Raw genomic sequence first — 20,869 nt, 5'->3', positions numbered from 1 at the left:
CTTAGTTGCAGTGGAAGATGGGGCGGCACTTAAAGATGCCACTGATAGACAGATGGAGCTCTGGTTGAAATCCATCTATGAAGCTATTGGAGCGTCGTTGGCGCCAGCATTCGCAGCCGTATGGGCACTCCAAGCTATTTCAGCTGGGCTTACGCAAGTCGACTCAGTCACACGTACATCTGCTCCGCAGGTGGCACCATTGACCTCTCAAATGTCTGCATTCGCGTCTTACGCGATTAATGCTGTCCTAGACTCTACGAGCCGTACGGTGGTGGCGTCAGCCAACTCCGTGGTTTTACGCAGAGCCCTATGGTTGAGAGAATGGAAGGCAGATTCGGCTTCCAAGAAGTGCTTAACCAGTTTGCCTTTTTCTCGTGACCGATTGTTTGGTGAGCGTTTGGATGAAATCATTAAACACTCCAAGGGTAAGGATTCATCCTTACCTCAACACAGACAAAATAAACCCCAACAAAGGAGGGGTCAGTCTGGTTTTCGGTCCTTTCGAGGCTCAGGCAGATCCCAATTCTCCTCGTCCAAAAGGACTCAAAAGGATCAGAGAGGCTCAGATTCTTGGCGGACTCAATCACGCCCAAAAAAGACAGCAGGAAGAACCGTTACCAAGACGGCTTCCTCATGACTCTCAGCCTCCTCTCTCCGCATCCTCGGTCGGTGGCAGGCTCTCCCGCTTTGGCGACATTTGGCTGTCACAGGTCAAAGACCGTTGGGTGAGGGACATTCTGTCTCACGGGTACAGGATAGAGTTCAGCTCTCGTCCTCCAACTCGTTTCTTCAGAACTTCTCCACCGCCCGACCGGGCCGATGCTCTGCTGCAGGCGGTGGCCGCTCTAAAGGCGGAAGGAGTGGTGACCCCCGTTCCTCTTCAGGAACAAGGTCACGGTTTTTACTCCAATTTGTTTGTGGTGCCAAAGAAGGACGGGTCGTTTCGTCCCGTCCTGGATCTAAAGTTGCTCAACAAACACGTAAAAACCAGGAGATTCCGGATGGAATCTCTCCGCTCCGTCATCGCCTCAATGTCTCAAGGAGATTTCCTAGCATCAATAGACATCAAAGATGCTTATCTCCACGTACCGATTGCGCCAGAGCATCAGCGTTTTCTACGCTTCGTTATAGGAAGCGAACACCTGCAGTTCGTAGCGCTTCCTTTCGGGCTGGCAACAGCCCCTCGGGTCTTCACCAAGGTCATGGCAGCAGTAGTAGCAGTCCTGCACTCACAGGGTCACTCTGTGATCCCGTATCTGGACGATCTGCTGATAAAGGCACCCTCTCAAGAGGCATGCCAACACAGTCTGAACGTGGCACTGAAGACTCTCCAGAGGTTCGGGTGGATTGTCAACTTTTCAAAGTCAAATCTAACCCCGACCCAATCACTAACATATCTTGGCATGGAGTTTCATACTCTCTCAGCGATAGTGAAACTTCCACTGGACAAGCAGTGCTCGCTGCAGACAGGGGTGCAATCTCTTCTTCAGAGCCAGTCGCACTCATTGAGGCGCCTCATGCATTTCCTAGGGAAAATGGTGGCAGCAATGGAAGCAGTCCCTTTCGCGCAGTTTCATCTGCGCCCTCTACAATGGGACATTCTCCGCCAATGGGACGGGAAGTCGACGTCCCTCGACAGGGATGTCCCCCTCTCTGACAGCCAAGGACTCTCTCCGGTGGTGGCTTCTTCCCACCTCATTGTCAAAGTTAGTTCAAGATTGGTCGCAGTTCCAGCTACCTTATGTGTTCCCACCTCTGGCATTGTTGCCCAGAGTGCTCCGCAAAATCAGGTCCAACTGCCACCGCGCCATTCTCGTCGCTCCAGACTGGCCAAGGAGGTCGTGGTACCCGGATCTGTGGCATCTCACAGTAGGCCAACCGTGGGCGCTACCAGACCGTCCAGACTTGCTGTCTCAAGGGCCGTTTTTCCATCTGAATTCCGCGGCCCTGAACCTGACTGTGTGGCCATTGAGTCCTGGATCCTAGGGACCTCAGGTTTATCTCAGGAAGTTGTTGCCACCATGAGACAGGCTAGGAAACCATCCTCCGCCAAGATCTACCACAGGACGTGGAAGATATTCCTATCTTGGTGCTCTGCCCAGGGAGTTTCTCCCTGGCCATTTGCATTGCCTATTTTTCTTTCCTTCCTGCAGTCTGGGTTGGAAAAAGGTTTGTCGCTTGGCTCCCTTAAAGGTCAAGTTTCCGCGCTATCCGTATTTTTTCAGAAACGCCTAGCGCGACTTCCTAAGGTACGCACGTTCCTGCAAGGGGTTTGTCATATCGTTCCCCCTTACAAGCGGCCATTGGAACCCTGGGATCTGAACAAGGTTCTAATTGCTCTCCAGAAGCCGCCTTTCGAGCCTATGAAGGAGATTTCTTTTTCTCGGCTTTCACAGAAAGTGGCTTTTCTAGTGGCGGTCACGTCTCTTCGAAGAGTGTCAGAGCTGGCGGCGTTATCTTTCAAATCTCCCTTCCTGGTGTTTCACCAAGATAAGGTAGTTCTGCGTCCAATTCCAGAGTTTCTTCCCAAGGTGGTATCTTCCTTTCATCTCAATCAGGATATCACTTTACCATCTTTGTGTCCGCATCCAGTTCACCAATTTGAAAAGGGTTTACATCTGTTGGACCTGGTGAGAGCACTCAGGATCTACATTTCCCGCACGGCGCCTATGCGCCGTTCGGATGCACTCTTTATCCTGGTCGCTGGTCAGCATAAAGGGTCGCAAGCTTCCAAATCCATCCTTGCGCGGTGGATCAAGAAACCAATTCTTCACGCCTACCGTTCTGCTGGGCTTCCGATTCCATCTGGACTGAAGGCCCATTCTACCAGAGCCGTGGGTGCGTCCTGGGCATTACGGCATCAGGCTACGGCTCAGCAGGTGTGTCAGGCGGCTACCTGGTCGAGTCTGCACACTTTTACCAAGCATTATCAGGTGCATACCTACGCTTCGGCGGATGCCAGCCTAGGTAGACAAGTCCTTCAGGCGGCGGTGGCCCACCTGTAAGAAAGGGCTGCTTGACAGCCCTATCACGAGGTATTCTTTTACCCACCCAGGGACTGCTTTTGGACGTCCCAATTGTCTGGGTCTCCCAATTAGGAGCGAAAAAGAAGAAGGGAATTTTGTTTACTTACCGTAAATTCCTTTTCTTCTAGCTCCAATTGGGAGACCCAGCACCCGCCCTGTTTTTTCTTAGGTTATTTGTTTTTCGGGTGCACATGTTGTTCATGTTGATAAGTTGTGTTCTCCGATATTGTCTATCGGATTGAATTTGTTTTTGAAACAGTTATTGGCTTTCCTCCTTCTTGCTTTTGCACTAAAACTGAGGGACCCGTGCTCCCACGGGGGGGTGTATAGCCAGAAGGGGAGGGGCCTTACACTTTTAAGTGTAGTACTTTGTGCGGCCTCCGGAGGCAGTAGCTATACACCCAATTGTCTGGGTCTCCCAATTGGAGCTAGAAGAAAAGGAATTTACGGTAAGTAAACAAAATTCCCTTCTTTTTTGTCACCTTACCCGGTAGCCTCTATTTTTGTGTCCCACCTCTGAGACCGGGAAGGGTAGAATAGGGGGTCACACTTACAGCTGCGCTCCTCATGCCGTCTTATAAGTTAGGGGGGCTACACACGATATTCAGTTTTCAGAGCAACTGCAAGGGTCGATTTAAAGGGTTCCTCCTGCTCTGATTACTTCCACATCGAGAGGGTATCTGGGTGAGGGATGTAACGTCTGCCCATATCTTCCTGTGGGGCAATCGGCCGGCGGGGGGCAGCGGCAGGTATCGGGAGACGTGAAGTCACCCCCCCCACACCCACCGACTGAAGTGTAGATGCAGATATGAGCAGAGCAGAGTGATCACATATATCACAGAGATATACCATCATTACTGATATGGCGGCACTCCCATTAAAGGGGGGTACTGGCCTGAGAATTCTTATCGGCAATGCACGTGCCATGTAATACTACAATGCCCCATTGGGAAGAGGTTTTGAAGCCGACTTGTATGTTTTGAGAAAAACCTGATGACATTTTGGAAATCTCAGGATGGATGGACGCCTTAATGATAGCAAATGATGAAAAAAGTAAATCCCGGCACCTCCAGCCTCGGCTGCTATCACTGAGGTCATTAATGGTCATCATCAAGATCCTCTGCTGGCATCTCCTGTGCGACCACCGACCAATCACATCCCAGTAGCGCACACTGCAGCTGCAGCAGTTAAAAAGCTTGCAGTTGGGTTTGGGATGGAGGTGGCGGTGCAGCAGCTAGCCTCACTACCGCCAGCCCCAGCCACATTGCCTTTACGCGTCCCCCTCTGCTGTTGGCGGAGTTTCTCGGGGGCCTGAAGTGCTTGGTTTGAAGAAATGATTGCTCCTAGCGGTCGGCCCCGGCTGAATATAGCAGCTAGGAATAAGGGAAGAGGGCTCCGGTTCTATGTTGTTTGTTGTCGGTTCTGGGCCATGATTAGGAGGGACGGCCGGGGGACGCCCAAGAGAAGGGACTGGAACTAAATGTGGGACACCCATGACTCAGTGGACACTGACTCTTCCGCCATGTTGGGGAAACGCTGCCTCCTGCTAATATGCAGCGTATCAGATGGTGGCGCTGGATGTTGAGGAACGTGTGCACCAGAGGACGGTGTTTCATGTGAGAGCGTCGCAGGCACAGATCAACCACGTCCTCTCCCTGCAGCAGCACCACGGCCACAGCCCCTATTAATGCCCCACAAAAAAGAAATCAAAGTAGAGAAGAGGCCATATTAGGGCTGTATTCAGCAGACGGTATTATGGCTGTATGCGCCAGGCGGTATTATGGCTGTATGCACCAGGCGGTATTAGGGCTGTATGCACCAGGCGGTATTAGGGCTGTATGCACCAGGCAGTATTAGGGCTGTATGCGCCAGGCGGGATTAGGGCTGTATGCACCAGGCGGTATTAGGGCTGTATGCACCAGGCGGTATTAGGGCTGTATGCGCCAGGCGGGATTAAAGTTGTTTGTAAGTGTCCGGTAGGAACCCCAAACTTTACAGTTCAGGTTCGCTGATAACATAGGTGATGTCACAGCTCACCTCATCCCCCTCATGTACAATGACTATCACCTCTATACACAGTAGATAACAGGATCCATTATTCACAATAGGTGATATCACAGCTCACCTCCTCCTCCTTCTGTACAATGACTGATAACATCTCTCTCTATGCAGTAAATAACATAAGAATTACAATTCACAGTAGGAGATGTCACAGCTTTGTGTTTGCTTCTCCTGTGAGTGCGGCTGTGCTTCTCCTGTGAGTGCGGCTGTGCTTCTCCTGTGAGTGCGGCTGTGCTGCCCCTGTGAGTGCGGCTGTGCTTCTCCTGTGAGTGCGGCTGTGCTGCTCCTGTGAGTGCGGCTGTGCTGCCCCTGGGAGTGCGGCTGTGCTGCCCCTGGGAGTGCGGCTGTGCTGCCCCTGTGAGTGCGGCTGTGCTGCCCCTGTGAGTGCGCCTGTGCTGCCCCTGTGAGTGCGCCTGTGCTGCCCCTGTGAGTGCGGCCGTGCTGCCCCTGTGAGTGCGACTGTGCTGCCCCTGTGAGTGCGGCTGTGCTGCTCCTGTGAGTGCGGCTGTGCTGCTCCTGTGAGTGCGGCTGTGCTTCTCCTGTGAGTGCGGCTGTGGTGCCCCTGTGAGTGCGGCTGTGCTGCTCCTGTGAGTGCGGCTGTGCTGCTCCTGTGAGTGCGGCTGTGCTGCTCCTGGGAGTGCGCCTGTGCTGCCCCTGGGAGTGCGCCTGTGCTGCCCCTGTGAGTGCGCCTGTGCTGCCCCTGTGAGTGCGACTGTGCTGCTCCTGTGAGTGCGGCCGTGCTGCGCCGTGTGCTGCTCTGTTGGATATTGGGGTGCGGGGGTGCTGTGATACCCCAGTAGTGATGCTTTGTATATATATATCAGTGCTGTCCGCTCTCCGCAGGCTCAGCTCCTGACGGCCACGACAGAGGCAGCAGAGATGAAGACGTCTGTCGCTTCCCTCCAGAAGGAGCTGGAATCTCAGGCCCAGAAACACAAGGAGGATATAATGGAGCAGGAGCGGCGTCTCCTCCAGGCGGAGTCCGGTCACCACTCGCTGCTGGAGGAGCGGAGGAAGCGGGTGAGCGAGCGACATTACACCGACACCACACATCACCGATCATTCTACACCAGACGAGAGAACACATCACCCCGGTGTCTGCAGTGTATGAGCCGCACTGGTGGCCATTATTACACAGCTGCCTCCAACAGCAGCAACCGGAGCTGAACTCTGAGCGCTGCTGTATAACCACATACAGTAAATATCAGTGTCAACGGCACAGAATAGGAGAGATCATGGCAGTACTGATGGGTCACAATGGCAAGTAGCGGCCCCTGTAGCCACCATCTTGGTCCTCCTATTGAAGCCCAACTGCGGGAGATGAGGGTTGTCACTAGACATTTTGGAATCTTTTTTAGAGCAGTTTCAGAACAGATCCTTTCTTCCCCTGCAGGACGGGGATCTGGCGAGCTGTCAGGAGAAGGTGACGTCTCTGGAAACGCTTCTTATCGCTCACCAGCAGGAGGTGGAGGGGTTAAGAGCCGCCAATGGGAGATTGAGTGAATCGCTGTGTAAAGCTGAGGAGCGGCTGGAAGGAGTGTCAGCTCTGGAGGTGAGTGTGGACCCAGCGGACGCGTTACCCTGTAATTCGCTGCTCCCTGTATATAACGGGATTTTCTATCTCTTCTCTTTGGCTCATATATATTGAGCGGCTCATATAGTGCCCGTATAGGATCACACCGGGGGCTCGGCCGGCGGGGGCTGCTCCTTTACTGTACACCTACTTATTAGCAGTTTATAACCCATTTTTATAGGTTCTGGACAGTGCAGTAAATGGGGTCTAATCATCGTCCTTTTACTGATTTCTTCTCCTTTTTTGTTGTTTATTTTTTTAGGTAGAGTTTGATGAATTGAAGAAGAAAAATGCAAAAACTTGTAGTGACCTCCATCACTGGATGGATGCATGTAAAGAGCTGGAAGGGGAGAGGGGGCGGCTGCAGGAGAGGCTCCGAGAGCAGGAGGAGGCGCTGCAGGGCCGGACACAGAAGCACGACGGTATGTGCAGAACAACCAATCACAATCCAATATACTGTACATAATAATTGTCAGTGCGCATTTAAAAAGGTTGTAAGGTTTGTAAGACTCTTAAAAAACAAAAGAAATGTAGAGACGATCTGCCACTTCCCTGGTGTAAATGCCGCTGTTCTCCTGAATCCGGGGATGTTTTCTTCGGCGCTCCATTGGGAGACCCAGACGATTGGGTGTATAGCTACTGCCTCCGGAGGCCACACAAAGCATTACACTAAAAAGTGTAAGGCCCCTCCCCTTCTGGCTATACACCCCCAGTGGGATCACTGGCTCACCAGTTTTCTGCTTTGTGCGAAGGAGGTCAGACATCCACGCATAGCTCCACTGTTTTTAGTCAGCAGCAGCTGCTGACTATGTCGGTTGGAAGAAAAGTGGGCCCATATGGGGCCCCCAGCATGCTCCCTTCTCACCCCACTTGCGGTTTGTAAGGTTGAGGTACCCATTGCGGGTACGGAGGCTGGAGCCCACATGCTGCTTTCCTTCCCCATCCCCCTGAGGGCTCTGGGTGAAGTGGGATCTTACCGGTCTCCAGGCACTGAGACCGGGCTCCATCCACAGACCCAGAGAACCTGCTGGATATGGAGCTGAGTATCGTCAGGGACAGGCCCTGCTACATTAAGGTACTCTGTGTCCCCGGGCAAGCGCGCACACACACACCAGCATTGCTGGGAGTGTTAGTGCGCCGGGGGTAACAGCGCGGTGCGCTCGTGCTATTATTCACTGCAGCTTAGCTGAGTGAATTTATGTATTGGGAACTGCCGCGCCGGCCGCTGCTGGGTGTTTTTTACATTGTGGCGCGGCTGGGACTTGTGGTGCGCCGGGGACTTTCGCGCGGGCCGTGCACATGGACGGCCGCGCTTATTACTCGAGTCCCCGGCTTTGCGGCCTAGTTTTCGTTTCGTTCCCGCCTCCAGCCCTGCCAGTCAGGGGAGAGGCGGGACGCTGTACAGACAGTCAGCACAGAGGGCTGGAGTCTGCTTTGCATTCTCCAGCCCCCTTCACTGGACACAGTGGGACGCCAGTTTCCCGCTCTTGTCTGGGGCACGCCCACGGCCCGCCCCTCGTCACACGAGCTGGAGAAGGACGCCGGCAGCCATTCCTGCACGCGGTCCGAGCCGGGGAACGGAGACATGCTCTGGGCAACCAACACAGGGCTCTGGCGACCACATACCCGCGTTATAGGCGGGCGGTAAGCAGCACCTGAAGTGCTGACCCCACTAAATACCGCAGTGTCCATTTGTATTTGATGCTTGTATACTATACACTGCACTGTAGGTCGCTATCTTTGGCTATATGCCCTCCTAGATGGCGAGATAACAGCAGCAAAAAAGCAAGGGTGCTAAGGCACAGGTTTTCTAGGCTGCTTGTATTGCATGTGCTGAAGTGTTCATTTGTACTTATGCTTGTATGTTATACATTGCACTGTACTGTCGCTACTATTGGCTATATGCCCTCCTAGATGGCGAGATAACAGCAGCAAGAAAGCAAGGGTGCTAAGGCACAGGTTTTCTGGGCTGTTTGTATTGCATGTGCTGAAGTGTTCATTTGTACTTATGCTTGTATGTTATACATTGCACTGTACGGTCGCTACTCTGGGCTATATTCTCCTAGATGGCTGGACAACAGCAGCAAAAAAGCAAGGGTGCCAAGGCACAGGCTTTCTATGCTGCTTGTATTGCATGTGCTGCAGTGTTCATTTGTACTTATGCTTGTATGTTATACATTGCACTGTACTGTCGCTACTATTGGCTATATGCCCTCCTAGATGGCGAGATAACAGCAGCAAGAAAGCAAGGGTGCTAAGGCACGGGTCTTTCTAGGCTGCTTGTATTGCATGTGCTGCAGTGTTCATTTGTACTTATGCTTGTATGTTATACTTTGCACTGTACGGTCGCTATTCTTGGCAATATGCTCCTAGATGGCTGGACAACAGCAGCAAAAAAGCAAGAGTGCCAAGGCACAGGCTTTCTATGCTGCTTGTATTGCATGTGCTGAAGTGTTTATGCTTGTATGCTATACATTGCATAGATGGATTGAATACAGCGGCAAAAAAGCAACAAGGCTTCCTATGCTGTTTTTCCTGCATGTGATACTGTTCCACCGGCAGGTTCCACTGACCCCCATTGTGTGCAAGCTCCCCTGTAGCACTTGGTCAGCCGGGGTCTCTCCCAGAGGTGGCCAAAGGAACCATCCGTGAACCCTGTCCAGGGACAGGGACGGAGTTGCAGTTTTGGCGGATGGATTGTCATGGGATAGAGACTTGTCAGTCCAGACAGGCCATGGGCAATCTTGATTAATGCTCCCTGGCCACCCTCATTTGGAACGTAATCAGTGCTCCGGGGGGGTCCCAGACATTCCAGGGTGAAGGCTCTGACACGGACGGCAGTCCCAGACAGCCTAAGCTAGCTCGCTGGGTGCGGCGCTCGGCTTCATCACTGGTCAAGGTCCCAGCAGGAGGACTCTCTGTATGATGAGGCAGACGTAGCTGATCAGGGCTTTGGTCCTGACACCGCTCTCAATCCGGATACACCGGATGGTGACGCCATAGTGAAGGATCTTATAGCGTCCATCAATGGAATGTTGGATATTTCTCCCTCAGCTCCCCCATTGGAGGAGTCAGCTTCACAGCAGGAGAAATCCTTTTTCAGTACTCATGCGTATATTGCATATTTTTCTGGCGCTGACTTCAGAGAAGCAGTTCAGAAACACCACGCTTACCAGATAAGCGTTTTCTCCAAACGTTTTAAGGATACACGTTATCCCTTTCACCTGACGTGGTAAAGCGCTAGACCCAGGGTCCAAAGGTGGATCCCCCAATCTCCAGACTTGCGGCTAGATCCATAGTTGCAGTGGAGATGGGACTTCACTTAAAGATGCCATTGACAGACAGATGGACCTCTGGTTGAAATCTGTCTGTGAAGCTATCAGCGTGTCGGTTGCTCCGGCATTCGCAGCCGTATGGGCACTCTAACTTATTTCAGCTGGGCTTGCGCAGCTGGTCTTGAGCACATGTACATCTGTGCCGCAGGTGGTGTCCTTAACCTCGCAATGTCTGCATTGCGACTTACCCTAGTAATGCTGTCCTGGAGGGACAGTCGAGGTTGGTCCTTCCCAGGCTCGGGCAGGTCCCAATTGTCCTCGTCCAAAAGGGCTCAAAAGGCTCAGAGGGGCTCAGATTCCGGCCGGGCTCAATCACGCCCAAGGAAGGCAGCAGGAGGAACCGCTACCAAGGCGGTCTCCTCATTACTGTCAGCTCTCTCTCTCCGCATCCGCGGTTGGTGGCAGAATCTCCCGCTTGGGGACATTTCGCTGCCACAGGTCACAGACCGGTGGGTGAGAGACATTTTGTCTCACGTGTACAGGATAGAGCTCTGTTCTCGTCCTCCGACGCGATTCTTCAGCACTTCCCCCCCCTCCCCCTACCGAGCCGATGCTCTTCTGCAGGCAGAAGAAGTGGTAATCCCTGTTCCTCTTCAGGAACAAGACACGGATTTTTCCTCCAATCTGATTGGGGTGCCAAAAAAGGGGTGGCTCTTTCCGTTCCGTTCTGGACCTAACACTGCTCACAAGCACGTGAAGGCCAGGCGGGTTCCGGATGTAACCCTCCGCTCCGTCATTGCCTCAATGTCGCAAGGAGGTTTCCTAGCATCAATAGACATCAGGATGCTTATCTCCACGTGCCGATTGCTCCAGAGCACCAGCGTTTGCTACGTTTTCGTTATGGAAGACGGGCATCTTCAGTGCGTAGCCCTGCCCTTCGGTCTGGCGACAGCCCTACGGGTTTTCACCAAGTTCAGAGCAGCAGTGGGAGCAGTCCTGCACTCTCAGGGTCACTCTGTGATCCTTACTAGGACGATCCACTTGTCAAGGCACCCTCTCAAGCGGCATGCCAACACAGCCTGAACGTGGCGCTGGAGACTCTCCAGAGTTTCGGGTGGATCATCAACTTTCAAGGTTTCATCGGGCACCGACCCAATCGCGGACATATCTGGGCATGGAGTTTCACACTCTCTCAGCGATAGTGAAGCTTCCGCTGGACAAGCAGCGTTCACTACAGACGGGGGTGCAGTCTCTCCTTCAAGGCCAGTCACACCCCTTAAGACGTCTCATGCAGAGGCAGTCACTTTCGCGCAGTTTCATCTGCGTCCACTTCAATGGGACATGCTTTGCCAATGGGTTGGGGAGTCGACGTCCCTAGACAGGAACGTCTCCCTTCTCAGACGGTCAAGGAGTCCATCCTTCAGTTCAATGTTCTGGAAATCTGGGCAGTGTATCTTGCCCTGCAAGCCTTCCAGCAGTGGCTGGAAGGAAAACAGATCCGAATTCAGTCGGACAATTCCACAGCGGTGGCAGACATCGCCCACCAAGGCGGAACACGCATCGCCAAGCCTACCAGGCAATCCGGCGGATTCTGATATGGGTGGGGGACAGAGCATCCACCATATCCGCAGTTCACATCCCGGGCGTAGGAAATTGGGAAGCAGACTTACTCAGTCGCCTGGGTATGGACGCAGGGGAATAGTTTTCTGCACCCAGAATGGTGTCAGGAAATCTGTAGCCGCTGGGGGATGCCGGACGTCGACCTAATGGCGTCTCGGCACAACAACAAGGTCCCGATTTTCATGGCGCGGTCTCACGAGCAAAGTGCTCTGGCGGCAGGCGCCCTAGTTCAGGATTGGTCGCAGTTCCAGCTACCCTATGTGTTCTCCTCTGGCACTGTTGCCCAGAGTGCTACGCAAGCTCAGCTCCGATTGCCGCCGCGTCATCCTCGTCGTCCCAGACTGGCCGAGGAGGTCGTGGTTCCCGGATCTGTGGCATCTCACGGTCGGCCAACCGTGGGCACCCTCAGACCGGCCAGACTTACTGTCCCAAGGGCCGTTTTTTCCACTGAATTCTACGGCCCTGATCCTGACTGTGTGGCCATCGCGTCCGAGATCCTAGCGTCTTCAGGATTATCTCAAGTCGTCATTGCCACCATGAGACGGGCCAGGCAGCTGACGTCTGCCAAGATCTACCACAAGACGTGGAAGATATTCTTCTCTTAGCGCTCTGCTCAGGGAGTATCTCCCTGGACATTTGCATTGCCTACTTTTCCTTCCTTCCTGCAATCTGGTTTGGGAAAAGGTTTGTCGCTCGGCTCCCTTAACGGTCGAGTCCCAGCGCTGTCTGTATTCTTTCAGAATCGCATAGTACGACTTCCTCAGGTACGCACGTTCCTGCAGGGGGTTGGCCACATTGTCCCTCCGTACAAGAGGCCGTTAGACCCATGGGATCTGCACAGGGTACTAATTGCTCTCCAGGAGCCGCCCTTGGGGCCTCTGAGGGATGTTTTTTCACTTTCTCGACTGTCACAGAAAGTGGCCTTTTTGGTAACGGTCACGTCTCTTCAGAGAGTGTCCGAGCTAGCAGCGCGGTCATCCAAAGCTCCTTTCCTGGTGTTTCACCAAGACAAGGTAGTGCTGCGCCTGATTCCGGGGTTTCTCCCTAAGGTGGTATCCTCCTTTCATCTCAGTCAGGATATCTCCTTACCTTCCTTTTGTCCTCATCCAGTTCATCGATATGAATTGGATTTGCATTTGTTGGATCTGATGAGAGCGCTCAGAATCTACTTTCCCGCACGGCGCCCCTGCGCCGCTCGGATGCACTCTTTATACTTGTCGCTGGTCAGCGCAAAGGGTCGCAGGCTTCCAAAGCCACCCTGGCTCGATGGATCAAGGAACCAATTCTTGAAGCCTACCGTTCTGCTGGGCTTCCGGTTCCATCAGGGCTGAAGGCCTATTCTACCAGAGCCGTGGGTGCGTCCTGGGCATTACGACACCAGGCTACGGCTCAACAGGTGTGCCAGGCAGCTACCTGGTCGAGTCTGCACACTTTCACCAAACATTATCAGGTGCATACCTATGCTTCGGCGGACGCCAGCCTAGGTAGTAGAGTCCTGCAGGCGGCAGTTGCCTCCCCGTAGGGGAGGGCTGTCTTTGCAGCTCTAACATGAGGTATTTCTTTACCCACCCAGGGACAGCTTTTGGACGTCCCAATCGTCTGGGTCTCCCAATGGAGCGCCGAAGAAGAAGGGAATTTTGTTACTTACCGTAAATTCCTTTTCTTCTAGCTCCTATTGGGAGACCCAGCACCCGCCCTGTTGTCCTTCGGGATTTTTGGTTGTTTTTCGGGTACACATGTTGTTCATGTTGAATGGTTTTCAGTTCTCCGATGTTACTTCGGAGTGAATTTGTTTAAACCAGTTATTGGCTTTCCTCCTTCTTGCTTTTGCACTAAAACTGGTGAGCCAGTGATCCCACTGGGGGTGTATAGCCAGAAGGGGAGGGGCCTTACACTTTTTAGTGTAATGCTTTGTGTGGCCTCCGGAGGCAGTAGCTATACACCCAATCGTCTGGGTCTCCCAATAGGAGCTAGAAGAAAAGGAATTTACGGTAAGTAACCAAATTCCCTTCTTTTGTTCCTGTTTCTCTCCGTTCCTGAGATATGGCCCCATCTTCCCTGTATATAATTCTAGTCTATTTAGCCAACTGGGTGTGGCCTACTTACATGAAAAGACTAGATTTATATTAGGTTAAAAAAAAACAAACATATTTAGGAAATGAGACAGTTCTTTTATTCTGAGTTTTACTGAGGTCACCCGAGCATGGTAGTGCCCGCTCATCACTAGTTACGAGTACTGAGCACCCGAGCATGGTAGTGCCCACTCATCACTAGTTACGAGTACTGAGCACCCGAGCATGGTAGTGCCCGCTCATCACTAGTTACGAGTACTGAGCACCCGAGCATGGTAGTGCCCACTCATCACTAGTTACGAGTACTGAGCACCCGAGCATGGTAGTGCCCACTCATCACTAGTTACGAGTACTGAGCACCCGAGCATGGTAGTGCCCACTCATCACTAGTTACGAGTACTGAGCACCCGAGCATGGTAGTGCCCACTCATCACTAGTTACGAGTACTGAGCACCAGAGCATGGTAGTGCCCACTCATCACTAGTTACGAGTACTGAGCACCCAAGCATGGTAGTGCCCGCTCATCACTAGTTACGAGTACTGAGCACCCAAGCATGGTAGTGCCCGCTCATCACTAGTTAAGACAGGGGTGGGGAACCTTTTTTCTGTCGGGGGCCATTTGGAAATTTCTACCAACCTTCGGGGGCCGCACAAAATTATCAATGTTTAAATGACCCAGCTATATTGGGTGAAGCAATTAATTAACTGGGGGCATGGGGCTGCGGGCACAGACACCACACGCGGGGCTGGAGGCACAGACACCACACGCAGGGCTGGAGGCACAGACACCACTGGAGGGGCTGGGGGCACAGACACCACTGGAGGGGCTGGGGGCACAGACATCACTGTGGGGGGAGGCACAGACATCACTGTGGGGGGAGGCACAGACATCACTGTGGGGGGAGGCACAGACATCACTGTGGGGGGAGGCACAGACATCACTGTGGGGGGAGGCACAGACATCACTGTGGGGGGAGGCACAGACATCACTGTGGGGGGAGGCACAGACATCACTGTGGGGGGAGGCACAGACATCACTGTGGGGGGCTGCACAGACATCACTGGGGGGGCTGCACAGACATCACTGGGGGGGGGCTGCACAGACATCACTGGGGGGGGCTGCACAGACATCACTGGGGGGGCTGCACAGACATCACTGGGGGGGGCTGCACAGACATCACTGGGGGGGCTGCACAGACATCACTGGGGGGGCTGCACAGACATCACTGGGGGGGCTGCACACAGGACTGGAGGGGTGCACACAGGACTGGAGGGGTGCACACAGGACTGGAGGGGTGCACACAGGACTGGGGGGGTGCACACAGGACTGGGGGGGTGCACACAGGACTGGGGGGGTGCACACAGGACTGGGGGGGTGCACACAGGACTGGGGGGGGTGCACACAGGACTGGGGGGGTGCACACAGGACTGGGGGGGGTGCACACAGGACTGGGGGGGGTGCACACAGGACTGGGGGGGGTGCACACAGGACTGGGGGGGTGCACACAGGACTGGGGGGGGTGCACACAGGACTGGGTGATGGGCTGCACATAGGATTGTGTGGGGGTGCACACAGGACTGGGGGGGCTGCACACAGGACTGGGGGAGGGGTGCACACAGGATTGGGGGGGTGCAAACAGGACTACTGGGTGATGGGCTGCACACAGGACATTGGGGGGCTGCACACAGGACTGGGGGAGGGGTGCACACAGGACATTGGGGGCCACACTGCGCTGAGAGTTTCATGCAACTCTGGGGGAGAAGGTTTACAGAACTGGTGTGGGGAGGCACAAAGCATTGGGCAGGGCACATAGCAGCAGAGGGTCGGCGCAGGACTCACAGCAGCATTGCACTCACATCACTGGAGTGCAGGAGCCGGACACACTGCATCAGAAGGAGAAGGCGGGCACTGATCTCCAGAGGGCAGGGGGCGGACACACAAGGCTAGAAGATGTGAGGCTGCTGTGGACCCGCCCACAATTGGCACTGGCCGACGGGAGAACACATTGCAGCACAAACAGCAATGTGTGGATTTAAAGGGCCGGCGGCAGCAAACCGCGGTGACAGCACCAGCACTGCCTCCCCCGGGAATCTGCCCGGGGGCCACATAAAAGGTCATGGCGGGCCGCATGCGGCCCGCGGGCCGGAGGTTCCCCACCCCTGAGTTAAGAGTACTGAGCACCCGAGCATGGTAGTGCCCGCTCATCACTAGTTACGAGTACTGAGCACCCGAGCATGGTAGTGCCCGCTCATCACTAGTTACCAGTACCGAGCACCCGAGGATGGTAGTGCCCGCTCATCACTAGTTACGAGTACTGAGCACCTGAGCATGGTAGTGCTCACTCATCACTAGTTACGAGTACTGAGCACCCGAGCATGGTAGTGCCCGCTCATCACTAGTTACCAGTACCGAGCACCCGAGCATGGTAGTGCCCGCTCATCACTAGTTACGAGTACTGAGCACCCAAGCATGGTAGTGCCCGCTCATCACTAGTTACGAGTACAGAGCACCCGAGCATGGTAGTGCCCGCTCATCACTAGTTACGAGTACAGAGCACCCGAGCATAGTAGTGCCCGCTCATCACTAGTTACGAGTACGGAGCACCCGAGCATGGTAGTGCCCGCTCATCACTAGTTACGAGTACAGAGCACCCGAGCATGGTAGTGCCCGCTCATCACTAGTTACGAGTACAGAGCACCCGAGCATAGTAGTGCCCGCTCATCACTAGTTACGAGTACGGAGCACCCGAGCATGGTAGTGCTCAGTCATCACTAGTTATGAGTACTGAGCACCAGTGCATGGTAGTGCCCGCTCATCACTAGTTACCAGTACCGAGCACCTGAGCATTGTAGTGCCCGCTCATCACTAGTTACGAGTATCGAGCACCCAAGCATGGTAGTGCCCGCTCATCACTAGTTACGAGTACAGAGCACCCGAGCATGGTAGTGCCCGCTCATCACTAGTTACCAGTACTGAGCACCCGAGCATGGTAGTGCCCACTCATCACTAGTTACGAGTACTGAGCACCCGAGCATGGTAGTGCCCGCTCATCACTAGTTACCAGTACTGAGCACCTGAGTATGGTAGTGCCCGCTCATCACTAGTTACGAGTACAGAGCACCCGAGCATGGTAGTGCCCGCTCATCACTAGTTACGAGTACAGAGCACCCGAGCATGGTAGTGCCCGCTCATCACTAGTTACGAGTACAGAGCACCCGAGCATGGTAGTGCCCGCTCATCACTAGTTACGAGTACAGAGCACCCGAGCATGGTAGTGCCCGCTCATCAGCAAACATTAATTTCTGTAACTGCTGCATATTTTGCTGTGGATTTGTCACTTGTGTATCTTTTCTCCACAGTTACAGATGTGAGCAGCAGTGATATTGACCCATTGTCAGAAATTGAAGAATTAAAACAATGTTTAGAAGAGAAGACGCTGGAGGCGAACGAGAGCATAGAGAAATACTGTAACCTGCTGATCAAGACCCACCGGCTGGAGGAATCCAATGAGACCCTCCAGAGGCAGGTGGATCTGCTGAGGGCTCGGCTGGAGGAGCTGGAAGCCAAGAAGGAAGCGCTGGAACCTCCGAGATCACACTCAGACGGGGCAGAACACGGGGCGAAGAATAGAAGGAAGAGCAGAAGATCCACACAAGGAAAGCAAACGGGCAAGAGGCGCAGGGAATCCGAAAACACCGGACAAAACCCATCAACGCCCCAAGCCGCGACCAAGAGGGTGAAGAAAACTGGAGGCCAGACAGTAGAAGAGGAGTTTCAGCCTGAAGGCCTTCCCGAGGTTGTGAAAAAAGGTATAACCCCCATCATCATCATTTACAATTTCACAAGCTTCAGAGCTGGAATCGCTCAGCAGTCCTTCCCAAGCAAAGTTCGCTTTGGTGATTTTCTTGTTGTTTGGCATAAACTGTCTGTGCCCTGCACTATAGGAAGTCAGCTAACCTGTTATTGGAGTGTCTGCCCACATAACCAGCAGAATAGTGAGTGCAGCTCTGGAGTATAATACAGGAGGTAACTCAGGATCAGTAATCTATGTTCACAGTGACTGCACCAGCAGAATAGGGAGTGCAGCTCTGGAGTATAATACAGGCGGTAACTCAGGATCAGTCCAGATCAGTAATATATGGACACAGTAACTGCACCAGCAGAATAGTGAGTTCAGCTCTGGAGTATAATACAGGAGGTAACTCAGGATCAGTACACGATAAGTAATGTAATGTATGTAAACAGTGACTGCACCAGCAGAATAGTGAGTGCAGCTCTGGAGTATAATACAGGATGTAATTCTGGATCAGTACAGGATCAGTAATGTAATGTTTGTACACAGTGACTGCACCAGCAGAATAGTGAGTGCAGCTCTGGAGTATAATACTGGATGTAACTCCGGATCAGTACAGGATAAGTAATGTAATGTATGTACACAGTGACTGCACCAGCAGAATAGTGAGTGCAGCTCTGGAGTATAATACAGGAGGAAACTCAGGATCAGTACAGGATCAGTAATGTATGTACACAGTGACTGCACCAGCAGAATAGTGAGTGCAGCTCTGGAGTATAATACAGGATCTGGACAGGATAAGTAATATGACCTATACACACAGAGGTGTTCCTCATTTTATGTAGATTATATCTGCATGTAAAGGTAAAAGTAAAATATTAGAATACATAGTAAATATTCATAAATTAACTTTCACTATCTAAGATTTCGATCTTTATTTAATGTTATGTCCTGTAGGATTTTCTGATATCCCGTCCGGGAAGCAGAGTCCATTTGTCCTCCGGAGAACAGCGGTGCCCACAAGAAGGAGCCCCCGTCTCTCCTCGCAGACAAACTCCCCCGCAGTATTGGTCCCGCGTACTGAGAATCTAGAGAACATCCCTGATCTGAAGAGTCCACCACCAGGGGGCAGCAAATCCCAGCTGGTGAGTCTCATAGGCCAGTGCGCCATGGAGGGCCGTGCTGGGAGCAGTAGTGTCACCTCGAGATCTGCAGCTCGCAGACTATCGCAGTGACCACAAGCATAGAAAGCCTTACACTGGGCAGAGCCGGGAATAATTGCTGCAGACGCTGCAGTCTGACACTTCTGGGGTCGGGTTAATGAGGAGCAGTTACGGGTTTTAATTATAATGCTGTTTGATTTTTTTTGCCGAGTCAGCTGCTTTATTTTATTTATTTTTTTATTTTTTTATATTTTGGCACAATTATTCCCTAAGTGATGGCTCTCGATCACGCGTGTCCTGCGTTTTAATATGGGCATTACACAGTAAGCTCTGGTTTATCAAGTTGCAATGGAAATAGATAACCGCACAGTATGTTAACTCTTTCACAGCTGGGCTATTTTCAATTTTTGCGCTTTTTTTTTTCTTTTCCTCCGTTTTTTCTAAGAGCCATAACTTTTGATTCTTCTGTCCACATTGCCATACGAGGGCTTGTTTTTTGCGGGACAAGTTGTACTTATGAATGACACCATTCATTTTTTCAGAGGATGCACTGGAAATGCCTTGAAATTGCAAATATAAAAAAAAAAAAAATGTTAAATGTTTTATTGTTAAAGGGTCAAAAAGGGCATGATTTCAATATTTTTCTTTTTCCCACCTTTTAAAACTTTTTTTTTTTTTTTACTTTTTGCTGAATATAATAATAATTAATAATGAGACTTGAAGCTGTGATTATCAGATAGCTTGTGCTATACATAGCAGTGCACGAGCACTGCTATGTATAGTGATAATCAAGGTCTCCTTTGAATGCCAGTTAAACACTGGCTTTGACAGGAGTATCGTTATGACAGGCATAGGGGTCTTCTGCAGACCTTCGGCTGTCATTGAACACTTCAGCGCCCAGAGATCACATCACGAGTGCGCCGAAGGGCACATGGACTGACGTGCCCTCCTGCAGGCATGTATTAAATGCATCTTTCAGAGACTGACAGTGGCATTTAACTGGTTAACAGCAATGGACGGAGGTCTGCTCCAACCACGACTGTTTACGGCACATGATTGCTAATTGTCAGCCATCATCTGCCAGGAAAGATGCTGGCTCGACGTGCGATCCTACATTTTGCCGCATATGTATGTTAAATGTTGTGAAGGACTTTAAGGGGTTGTCTCTTCTCGAAATCCTTTTTTTGAAATGAAGCAGTCCCGAATATCAGCTGATTGACAGGCGTGTGATCTCTATCCAATCTCCTCCGGACACATGGCGGAGCCGGGACCTCCAGCCGCCCCATATCAACCCTTACTAACCAATATATATTGATCCTGCAGACAAAAGCTACAGAGGAGGACTCTGCTCCGATGGATGTTCTGTCTCCCCTTTCTGCTTACGTCAAGATGAAGAGCCGGGCGTCTGACAACCTGTGCGGCGGCGAACCGGAGAACGAGCGAGCTAGCGGCAAAGTGTCACATGATGAGACGGAAGAGGAGGGGACCTGTCACGTGCAGTGATCCCTCTGCAGAGACTTATAATATGAGATTTTTAGATAATATTTTATATCCAGTTTATTTATGGACAGAACTTGTCTTTTTTAGAACTTTTTTATTTTTAAATGAACACTTCCTAGCAGAACATAAATTCCCAAAAAATCTGTTCCTACTAACTATATCAATACAGGATCATGTGGATAAAGAAAAAGTGTAGCTGGCCGGCGGGGCCCGGTGTCTATACTGCTCGTTATGGGGATTACTCACTTCTTTGTATGAATTTGGACAATCCCCATCTCACAACTTAGATCTAATCAGTCACAAACACTTTGGCGCAAAAGGTTTTACATATTATAAACAAGAACCGGGCCGATAATACTTCTGTTTGTCGCAAAGCTCTTACTGAGATGGCAAAAGAGAAGACGGAAGCGGTAATAAACCACTTCTGTCTTCTCCCCAGGACCTCGGCTGTTTTAAACAATGGGAGACCGAATCTTCTGCTAGACTACAGGAGCTTCAGCCCTAGGATGTACATTTACAATGGCACAGGGGTTAGAGGGTTAAAACTTAGGACACAGTGCCGTAAATTTATGGTTCTTGGTCGTTATATGGTTTAAAAAAAAAAACTATATATATATATATATATATATATATATATATATATATATATATATATATTATATATATATTTATATATATATATATATATATATATATATATATATATTTATATATATATATATATATATATATATATATTATATATATATATATATATATATATATATATATATATTTATATTTTA

General features: G+C 51.6%; 1 protein-coding gene across 2 annotated transcripts in view; it reads left to right on the top strand.

Annotated features, from left to right (window-relative positions):
• CENPF (centromere protein F) overlaps nt 1-20,668 on the top strand; it is a 105,205-nt gene extending 84,537 nt beyond the window's left edge. For both annotated transcript variants that reach the window (XM_075339140.1, XM_075339139.1), the window contains 6 exons: nt 5,931-6,107; nt 6,481-6,639; nt 6,923-7,082; nt 16,988-17,437; nt 18,379-18,566; nt 19,908-20,668. In XM_075339140.1, coding sequence (XP_075195255.1) covers nt 5,931-6,107; nt 6,481-6,639; nt 6,923-7,082; nt 16,988-17,437; nt 18,379-18,566; nt 19,908-20,087 — 1,314 coding nt within the window. In that variant the 3' untranslated portion in view covers nt 20,088-20,668. The remainder of the gene's footprint in view (nt 1-5,930; nt 6,108-6,480; nt 6,640-6,922; nt 7,083-16,987; nt 17,438-18,378; nt 18,567-19,907) is intronic.
• The last annotated feature ends 201 nt before the right edge of the window (nt 20,669-20,869 follow it).

This window comes from Anomaloglossus baeobatrachus, chromosome 3, assembly GCF_048569485.1.
Source record: "Anomaloglossus baeobatrachus isolate aAnoBae1 chromosome 3, aAnoBae1.hap1, whole genome shotgun sequence".
NCBI lineage: Eukaryota > Metazoa > Chordata > Amphibia > Anura > Aromobatidae > Anomaloglossus > Anomaloglossus baeobatrachus.
This window is presented reverse-complemented; position numbering and strand designations above follow the sequence as displayed.